The 10935-nt window shown below is 39.1% G+C and overlaps 1 protein-coding gene across 2 annotated transcripts in view; it reads right to left on the bottom strand.

Moving 5' to 3' along the window:
- Positions 1 to 10935, bottom strand: part of EFHC2 (EF-hand domain containing 2) — a 373002-nt gene that overhangs the window by 231779 nt on the left and 130288 nt on the right. Inside the window, exon 1 of one of the 2 annotated variants that reach the window (XM_019649708.1) lies at positions 3658 to 3764. The exons of the other annotated variant lie outside the window; for it this stretch is intronic. Coding sequence (XP_019505253.1) covers positions 3658 to 3699 — 42 coding nt within the window. The 5' untranslated portion in view covers positions 3700 to 3764. Of the gene's footprint in view, positions 1 to 3657; positions 3765 to 10935 lie in introns of those variants that run through there. 2 annotated transcript variants of the gene reach the window in all.

Genomic DNA, 10935 nt, shown 5'->3' with positions numbered 1-10935 from the left:
GCGCGCGCGCGCACGCAAACTCCTATTGATCTGAGGCATAAAGTAAATATATATACTCAGGAGTCTAGAAGCAGACCCACACACCCACCCATATCTGGATACTTCAATTATGACAAATGAAGCTCTGCAGAGAAGTGGAGAAAGGGTGGCCTTTTCCAAAAATGTGTTAAAGCCAACAGACCCAAAATGGAGTCACTTATGCTAAGCCCCATGTCACCAAACTGAAACCTAACTTAATTACAGTTTCAATTCTCCTAGAAATAGAATCTTAAGCCAGCTAACCTTGAATCTCTCCATCAGCACTAGTTAGGTAATCTGCCTGATAAACCCCTGCCATCCACTATAAGGACAGTCACCTTGCAATAACCAATCTGCTTTCTGCGTAGTACAAATTACTGGTTCCTGCTCCCTTTTGCCTATAAAATCTGTTTTGTATAGCTCTTTGGGATTCCTTTCTATCTGCTAGATTGGATGTTGCCTGATTCACGGATCACTGAATAAAGCCAAAGAGATCTTCAAAATTCATCCAGTTGAATTTTGTTCTTTAACACATGGTTCTATGTCAACTGAATATCCATATGGGGAAAAAAATACAAACTGACTCCCCTATTTTCAACACACACACACACAATGTTTTCACAAATTTATTCTAGTTAGATTACAGATCTAAACATGAATAGTAAAAAACAACAAAAGTTCCAGAAGATAACACAGGAAAATATCATCATGACCCTGGTATAAGGAACTATTTCTTAAACAAGAAACAAAAAATCACTACTCTAAAGGAAAAATTAGGGGCTGGCCGAGTGGCACGTTGGTTAAGACTTGGCTTGGGATGCCAGCTCTGAGCAGCAGAGCCCTGGTTCAGATCCCACATGAGGGCCAGTGACGCTGTGCCCTCTACAGCTAAGATGGTGAACAACAGCTCGACCTGGAGCTGGGCTACTGTGAGTCACCGGCGACGGTGTAGGCTGCAGTGGGGCTGGCCCGCAGCGGGCATGAGTTGCTGTGAGCTGCAGTGGACGGCCATCCAATGGCCGGCGAGCAACTGCCTCTCTCAGAAAGAGCTCAATGAAATACCAACATGGGCCAGTGAAGCGACGTCCTCCACAACTAGACTGAAGAATAAAAGGACAGCAACTTGTCTGTTCCTCTTCCCTGATTCCTCAATGCTGTTCCCCTTCCCCAATTCCCCAATAAAATCATTAAAAAATAATAATAAAGGAAAAATTATCAAAAACACCAAGAGAGTGAAAAGGTCAATCACAGACTAGATGATATTTGCAACATATATATCTGACAAAGGAGTCATATCCGACAAAGGAGTCATATCCAAAATCTATATAGAACTCCTACAAATCACTAAGAAAAAGGCAGGCAACCCAGTAGAAAATTAGATGAGACAAACCGACACTACACAAAAGAGAATATCCAAATGACCAATAAATGTGTAAATTCAGATTAAAATTAGAGTTGTACTATACCCACTGGTCAAAATAACTAAAATTTAAAAGACTAACAATATCAAGTGTTAGGAAGAATGTGGAGTAATAGGAACATAAAATGCTGGAGGGAATTTAAATTGGTGTAATTACTTTGATAGTGTCTACTAAAGCCAAACACATGAATACCACATGATCTAGCAATTGTACCCTGAGACATAAATGAGAATAGTCACAGAAAATTTATTAATAACTCCAAACCAACCAAATCTCTGTCAATATTAAACGTGTATATAAATAATGTCATACTCATGCAGTGGAATACTACAGAGCAATGAAAAGTGTCTGTACAAACTACGTCTATATACAGCCACATGAACAAACTTCATAAACATAACGTTGACCTAAAAAAAGCCAGTCACAAAAAAATAAAACCTGGACATTCCCATTGACATAAATTTCAAAAGCAATCAAAACTTAACTATAGTAATAGCAGCCAGGATAGTGGTTACTTTTGGAGAATAGGGAAGGGGAAATGTTAGGGTTGCCACATTAATTACAAGATGCTCAGTTAAATTTGAATTTCAAATAAACAACAAAAAGTCTTTTTGTATACATAGATCCCATGCAATATTTGGAATGTGTTCTTATTTGCTGAATCTGGCACTTCTAGTCAAGGGGGATGCTTTAGAAATGCTGGTAATATTTTATTTCTTGTTATTCATTCAGTGATCATCCATTGTGCATTTTTCTGTATGTGTTGTACTTCATAATAAAAAAAAAGTTAAAAACAAAAAGCAAAAGTACACTCAGTACAGTCTTGCAGGTTTTAAAATATCACATCCAACCACTGTTTTTCCTCCCCACTCTTAATCACTGCATGTGAGAGCTGTGGTACTTCTGCAGGAGGTAGGCATCGGTAATCTGAAGTATTGCTGGGACCAAAGCTGTGGGTTCTACTTTCCATTTTTATTACAATTACTTTTACACAGCATGCTTCTTTACTTCTGGAATCTTTTTTTTTTTATGCGCTGCCTCTCAGGAGTCTTCCTTATTTGTGCAGCTGGCTTAATCTTACCAAAGGGCAATGCTAAGCTGGAAGGCCAGCCTCTCCACCCATCAGCCACGAAATGTACAAACTAGTGTTCCAGAAGCAAGTTGGAGTGGTCAGCCCACCTGTAGGGGTCAGAATGCAGTGGCTGAAGCTATGAAGAAAACCCGTACTCTGGGGTCCACAACTTAGATACAGACACTGTTCAAAATGCATAAAATTGAATGCTTCAATCTGTTGCCTGGTTTCTAAATTTATCAGAGGTTTACCCAAATAACTTGAATGGCTCCATCTAGTTCCCTCCCATTGGTGTATTACCTTCCTCCTACAGATAGAACTGGAAAACCCAATTAAAGAGTACTACCCAGTGGAAACAAAAGCCTGAATCTTTTTTTCTGCTGTTGCTTATATAAGATGCTCTTTATTGGCAAAAGTCCTTTCATGGTCAGGGTTTTTTATGTTGTGTTGCTTTGTACCTTGTCTTGTTTTGAAATGAACCTCTCCTAATTCTAAATAAAGGAAAAACTCCTCTAACTTTGGGTGCTTCTCTCCATAAAGGAACCCTTCCTATCTGCCACCTACCAGCCTTGAGAATGCCAGGTTTCTTCAATTTAATAACAGAAACTAAATGTATCTCTTTCACACACGTTATTAAGAATAACAATTAGCCTCCTGGGCTATGGAAACAGGTTGCCTGGAATAAATACAGCTTCACCACTGAGATTGTGTAGCTCTGGACAGTGAGTGACTCATCGCTCTGTGCCTCAGTTTCCTCAATTAGGAAATAAAAATAGTACTTAATACAAAGCGTTGTTAGGAGCATCAACTGCTGAGTAATGTGATTAAAGCACAATGCCTTGCACACCTTAAACGCTCAATGATGATTATCCTCACTACCATCTGTTACCTTCTAGGGTCCTGCCACCTCTAAAGACTGTACTTAGGTATCTAATATAGGAAAAGCATCCAGATGCAGTTGGAGGGACAGGGGAAAAGAGAAGCAGAAAATAAGGGTTCCACCGGCCTGCTAAGTTTGGTCCGAGTTGTGCCCAATTTAAAGAAGGTGAAGCAGCGGCAAGAGGCTTCCAGTAGGGTCCGGGGAGGTGGCCACGCCTGGACCCCAGACTCCGACCTCTTCTGACCTCGGGCGCCCTCACTACTCACGTTGCGGCTGAAGCTGTAGCCGGGCAACAGCGGTAAGGACATGGCTCTGACCTTGGGTCCTAGAGGAAAGGGGCTCGCAAGTGGCAGCAGCTTTGCGGCCGTGCTGTTTAAGCCCCCACTCTCAACACGTTACCTAGAGACGGGAGGCGGTGTCACAGAAGAGGGCGTGGCTGCCGCGAGTCAGGACTCTGGGCGGGGCCAGGGCGGGGCTCGGCCGGAAGCTCCCCGCGCGCTCCTCCTCCACCGCGCTCCCCCACCCACTCAGCGGGGTGCAGGTCTCTCCACGTTTGTTTTTCCGCAGGATTTATGCACACACAAAGACTGACAACTACAGCTTTCCCCACCCCCGCCGCTTTCTGGTTTAACCCCTTAATAGAGCTCAAAGACTTCAGCTCCTCCAATTCCTGTCACATTGTTTTGCCATTTGGTTATTAAATTTAGTTCAAATACACAGAAAAGTGCAGAAAATCATATGACACTCGTGTGCTCACAGAAATGTAACACCAGTTAATGTTGCATTTATACCAGCTTTTATTTTGTAATTAAAACGTTCCAGATGAATCCAAAGCCACACAGACCTCATCTGTCTTCCCCCACCCCAGCGGTTCTCAACCTTCCTAACGCCGCGACCCCTTAATACAGTTCCTCATGTTGTGGTGACCCCCAACCATAAAATTATTTTCGTTGCTACTCTATAACTGTAATTTTGCTACTGTTATGAATCATAATGTAAATATCTTTTTGTTTTCCGATGGTCTTAGGCGACCCCTGTGAAAGGGTCGTTCGACCCCCAAAGGGGTCGCGACCCACAGGTTGAGAACCGCTACCCCACCCCCATGAAAACCCATTCAGCGGTAACCATCATTTTCAGCCCTCTGTGCATTTTTGTATTTGAACTAAACATTTGTGAGGAGCTCGTTCCTGGTCCAATCACGGTGGCAGAGGGCGGGGTTGGGTGGCACAAAACGTGGCCCCCGTCACTCCATCATGCACCCAAGGTGCCCAGGCTAGGAGCCTCCTTGATTCCTCTCCCCACACCTACAGCTAATCCCTCTCTGAGTCCTAAGGGTTGGAACAGGCTGGTTGGTATCTCTCAGTCACCACCTCCTCCGTCTCATTTGAGGCCCCATTATTTCTTGTCTAGTTTTCTTTTTTTTTTTTGTTATATTTAAAAAAACCCAACTAACTGATCTTTCCTCTAGAGCCATCCTCTTACAAGTCATGCGCCTGTTACTCTTCTGTTTGAATATTCTTCTAGCCTTCCCCACCTTCAGGAGGCAGGCAAACTCCTTAGCCCTGTCAAAGCCTATGTCAGAGGGTGGCTTCCAATGCCCTCCATCACTTTCTTTGCCCCCCCTCCTCTACTCCAGCTCTGAAAAACCACTGGCAGTTTCCAAACCAGGCTCTGCAGTTTTACCCTTCTGGGAAGAAACACCCTTCCTTTCTATCTTTCATCTGGGTAACCCCTTCTTTTCTTCAGGACTTGGTTCAGTGTGAGAAGGAGGCATGGCAGGCTTTGCCATTTCTGGGAAGTGTTCACCTTCACCTTCTCCACCTCACCCCCCATCTGTATTAGGTGCCCAATCAAACTGTGGCTTTTGTGGCACTACACTGTAATCATGCGTTTACTTGCCTCTCTTCATATGTCCCCAAGTTCCTCCAGGACAGGGACTCTATCTCCTTTTTTATGAATAAACAACATATATTCTTGATCTCTGTCTTTATAAGTTTTACACTATAAATGTCTGCTACCTGCTTTTTTCACCTAAGATTTCGTTTTTGAGATTTCTACATGTTAACACATCTAGATATATTCCACTCATTTTAAGTACATTATGTGATTATACCACAATTTACCTATCCATCTGTTGTCATCTGTTGATGTCATCTGTCGATAGCAGTTAGGTTGTTTCCAGGTTTTCACTGGTTACCAACAATGCTGCAATGAACAACTCTCTCCTGTTCCTTTCTATGGAAGGCAGTGTGAAGGGTCCTCAGAAATTCAGATTGCTTTGTCTATTCTATTTTGGTTTTACTAAAAAACGCAACAATCAGATTCAGAAGACCTCTTATGCTCAGCATCAACAGGTCTGCCAAATCCAGAAGATGATCATGGAAATCATGACCCAAGAGGTGCAGACAAATGACTTAAAAGAAGTGGTCAATAAATTGATCCCGGATGCATTGGAAAAGTCATAGAAAAGGCTTGCCAATCTACTTTTCCGCTCCTTGATGTCCTTGTTAGAAAAGTCAAAATGCTGAAGAAGCCCAAGTTTGAATTGGGAAAACGCATGGAGCTTCATGGTGAAGGTAGCAGTTCTGGAGAAGCTACTGGGGATGAGACAGGCGCTAAAGTTGAACAAACTGATGGATATGAGCCCCCAGTCCAAGAATCTATTTAAAATTCAGACTTTTCACAATGAAAAATAAAACCCATTGGTGATGTCTAAAAAAAGAAAAATGTATCCAATAGCCTCTGATATGTAGTATTTTCATTATTTGTTTTGGGTTTTTTTTTAAGGCATTCTGTGATTTTGACCTCTATTTTTGCTTTCACCCAAGAGTTATTTAATAGAAGATTTTTAATTTCTAGTTGGAAAAGCTTTTGGGGTTTTGTTTTTAATTCTAGTTTTAGTTCACTGTGATAAGTATTGTTTGCAATATTTCCATTGTGTAGAACTTATTAATGCTTTTTTGTGACCTAATGATCAATTTTTGTGTATAGTTGAGAAAGGAGATGTAGTCTATATTCGTATTCTATATTAGTAGGTTCTAAGTTCAGTATAGAGCAATGAGATCTACTTTATTGATTATGTTGTTCACTTCTTCCATATCTTTACTTATATTTCTCCCACTTGATCTGTTCTGCCCTGGAAGTGAAGTGTTACAATCTCCTATTATCAGTGTGTTTCTATCTGTATCTCCTTGCATCTGTAATTTCTGCTTTTCAAAGACATTTGTTTGGTGCATAGATTTGCATAGCTGATATACCTACCTTGTGAAATTGGCTTTTAGCATTATAAAATATCCTCTTTTTTTGTCGCATTTAATTATTTTGGCCTGAATTCTACTTTGTCTGATATGAAGGATTACAGTCCCCACTTGCTTATTATTTCCATTTGTACATGCCTTTATTTTGGGCCTGTCTGAATTATTTTGATTTAGACGTATCTCCTGTATACCACATATAGTTGGGTCTTACTTTGTGAGCCATGTTGAAAATATTTTTCTTTTAGTAGGTGAGTTAAGCCCATTCACATTTATTGATAAGACAGATATTTTTGGTCTCAAATCTGATATATTATTTAAATTGTAATCACCACGTATATTATGTATATTTACTGTTTTGTTTTCTTCATGATGTGTTTTCTTTGCTATTGTAATTTATATATTTCTTTTGATATTTAGGAAGGCTTATATTTTTGTTCTAGTGTTTATTTTTGTACTTATAACTTCTTCAAAAGAATTGAACATTTTCAATTTTACCAAGTAATATTACATTTTTTAAAATTATTATAATCAATACATTGAAATTTTTCTTTTTTTTTTTTAGCTGAGCCATCCTGCCACCTGTTGGCAGCTCAGCGGCTGCTCAGCTCGGGCCGGGACTCGAACCGCTGTTTCTCAGAGCTCAAACTTTTGAGCAAGCTCTTAACCAACTGAGCCACTCGGCCGGCCCCAATACATTGAAATTTTAATTTCAAAAAGTATACTTTTCATTTCTAGAAGTTTCATTTATTCTTTTGAAATCTATATGTTCTTTTAAATGGGATCCTGCTCTTCTAATTTCTCTTGCTTATGTTACCTCTTTAATCATTTTAAACATACTTAGCTTAGAGTCCTTAACCAACAATTCTACTCTTTTATGTTCATATGGTACCACTTCTCTTTCCTGTGTTGTTTGACTCTTCTTCATGGCAGGTTGTTTCCTCACTTGTTTATAAATGTTTCTGGTAATCCCCCCTCTGTGGCAAGTTGTAGAGCTGGGCTTCCCACCCTCTAATTCCAAGTCCAGTGTCCTCTCTAAGATGCAACAGCTCACACACTGACCACTGCCCAGCCACAGCCACACTCCACATACACATAAGACCTTCCACAAGGAGGATATCTTCCAAACACAAAAGCAGATCTAATAAGAATGACTTTCTTAAGGGAGTAACAGAACAAAATATCTTAAATTAGAGCTGCCTGAAAATCTAGGACCTGAGGCTCCCACAACGCATCCACCTATTGCCCTGGCTATTCATATACGCTATCTGCTTTGGGCATACTGATACCTCCACCTTTGTACTTTCATAGATACTCCACATCTACTGTCTATTCTCCCATACACACATAGAGTTTTATATTATTGATTCAATAGTTTGGTATTTTTTGTTTTGTTTTGTTTTTTGTTTTTTAGCTGAGCCATCCTGCCACCTGTTGGCAGCTCAGCTCGGGCCAGTAATTGAACTGGCGACCCTGTTGCTCAGACCTCGCACTCTGGAGTGAGCGCTTAACCAACTGAGCCACTTGGCTGGCCAATAGTTTTTCATTTAACAAATATTTATTGAATATCTACTCTGATATAGCAGGACCTCTTCCAAACATAGAGATAAATCAATGATTAGGACAGAGTGAACACTTCTAAACAACCCAGATCTGAGATTCTTGGTCTTCTGTAACTTACACCTTATCTTCTTGCTTTGTTTTCTTTCCATGACACCTATTTTCCCATTCCACCTCCCCTGACACATCTACCCCAAAGAAACATCTAAAATGGCATGTATCTCTTTTTAAAATAAATTGAAAGTAACTAGTTCCAAGAATTACAAGACACCCCCTGAAATAACTGAAGACACTTTGGGGCATGTCAGGACCAGCACCAGGAAGCACCGTTATTGATGTTCAAAGAATCTGTGTTAAACACACCCACAGATGAAGAAAACATAGGGGAGGTCAGCAGAGCTAACACTTCTGAACAAGCTCAAACTGGCCTATAAATAAGGAAATATTTGCCCAGTTGGAAAATTTCTTTTAAGGAATGAAGTCATACAGCAATCTAGAGCCTTTCTACAAGATGCGAGAGACCTTGGCAGCAGGAGGGAGTGCCTTTGACAGTATTTCTGTGGGAACTTCCTTTTCTCCTCCATTGAAGCCTTGCCTCTCAAGTCTCCCTTGTCCTGATGTCCTCATAAATATCACTGCCCCATTCCTCTGAGCTCCTGAAAGCTGACACATTTTATTATTTTGTGCTTACTTGGGTTACATCCACATTTCAAGTCCTCATCCTGAGCATTTAAAAGAAGAATTAGCACCAATCCTTCACAAGCTCTTCCCAAAAAATAGAAGAGAAAGAAACACTTCCAAGCTCATTCTATTAGACCAATATTACCCTGACACCAGAACCAGGCAAAGGCATCACACACAAAAAGAAGAGTTATGAGTATCCTTTATGAATTAGAGACACAGAAATCCTTAACAAAATACTAGCAAACCAAATCCAGCAATATATAAAAAGGATTATACACCATGATCAAGTGGGATTTATTCCAAGAATGCAGAGTTGGCTTAGCATCTGAAAAATCAATGTAATATATCATATTAATAGAAAGAAAGATAAAAATCATATGATCATCTCAGTAGACATAGAAAAAGCATTTGACAAAATCCAGAACCCTTTTTTTGATAAAAGAAAAAAAAAGAAAAACTAGGATAGAAGGGAACTTCTTCAACTTAGTAAAAGCCATATATGAAAATCCACAGCTAACAACAAATCTGATAGTGAAATATTGAATGCTTTCTCCCTAAGATCAGGAAAAGACAAAGATGTTGTTCTTGACACTTCTGTTTAACGTTGTTCTGGATGTTTTAGCCAAGGCAATTCAGCAAAAATAAATAAATAGATAGATAGGTAGATAGATAGATAGATAGATAGATAACATCCAGATTGGAAATAAAAAGTAAAATTATCCCTATTCACAGAAGATGTGATTTTATGTATAGAAAATCTTAATAGCCAAAACCATCTTGAAAAGGAAGAACAAACTTAAATGACTCACACTTCCCAGTTTCAAAACCTACTGCAAAGTTACAATAATCAATACCACATGGTACTGGTATGAGGATACACATACAGATCAATGGAATAAAATTGAGAGTCCAGAAATAAACTCTTAAATGTGTGGTCAATTGATTTTTGATAAGGGTGTCAACATAATTAAATGTGAGAAAGAATAGCCTTCTCAACAAATGATAGTGAAACAACTAGATGTCCATATACAAAAAGAATGAATTTGTACCTCTGCTACACACCAATACATGGTCAATCACGCTATATATAATAATTAAGTTGAAATGGATCAGAGACCTAAATATAAAAGCTAAAACTGTAAAACTCTTAGAGGAAAATATGGAGTAAATCTGCTTGAACTTGGTTTAGGCAATGTTTTCTTTGTTGTTGTTGTTGTTGTTGTTTTGGGTATGACACCTAAAGCACTAAGAACAAAAGAAAAAAGATAAATTGGATTTTATCAAAATTTAAAATTTTTGTGCTTCAGTGGACATCAAGAAAGTGAAAAAGGAACTCAGAGCAAGGGAGAAAATATTTGCAAATCATATATCTGATAGGGGACTTGTACCCAGACCACATGGAGAACTCTTACAATTCAACCCAAAAGACAAATAACCCAATTTAAAAATGGATAAAGGATTTGAATAGACATTTCTCCAAAGAAGATATACAAGTGGCCAGTAAACACATGAAAACATGTGAAAAGATAGTCAACATCATTAGTCATCAGAGAAATGCACATCAAAACCACAGGGATATCACTTCACACCCATTAGATTGCTTATACTCACAAAGATGAACAATAACAAGTGTTGGTGAGGATGTGGAGAATTTGCATTGCTGATGGGAATGTAAAACATTACACCTGCTTTGGAAAACCATTTGGCAATTTCTCAAAATGTTAAACAGAGAGTTTACATATGACTCAGAATTTTCATCCCTGAGTATATACACAAGAGAATTGAAAACATGTGTCTACACAAGAACTTTTACACAAGTGATCATAGTAACATTGTTCATAATAGTCAAAAAGTAGAAATAGCCCAAATGTCCATCAACTGATGAATAAATAAGCAAACTATGGTATATGCATACAATGGAGCATTACTCGGCTATAAAATAGAATTAATTAACTGATACTAATATATCAGTTGATGAACCTTGAAAACATTATGGAAAGTGAAAAACACCACACACAAAATGCTACATATTGTATGATTTCCTCA

Source organism: Hipposideros armiger, unplaced genomic scaffold (genome assembly GCF_001890085.2).
Source record: "Hipposideros armiger isolate ML-2016 unplaced genomic scaffold, ASM189008v1 scaffold_7, whole genome shotgun sequence".
NCBI classification, from domain to species: domain Eukaryota; kingdom Metazoa; phylum Chordata; class Mammalia; order Chiroptera; family Hipposideridae; genus Hipposideros; species Hipposideros armiger.
The sequence above is the reverse complement of the archived record's forward strand: the minus strand, read 5'-3'. Positions and strand labels throughout refer to the sequence as shown.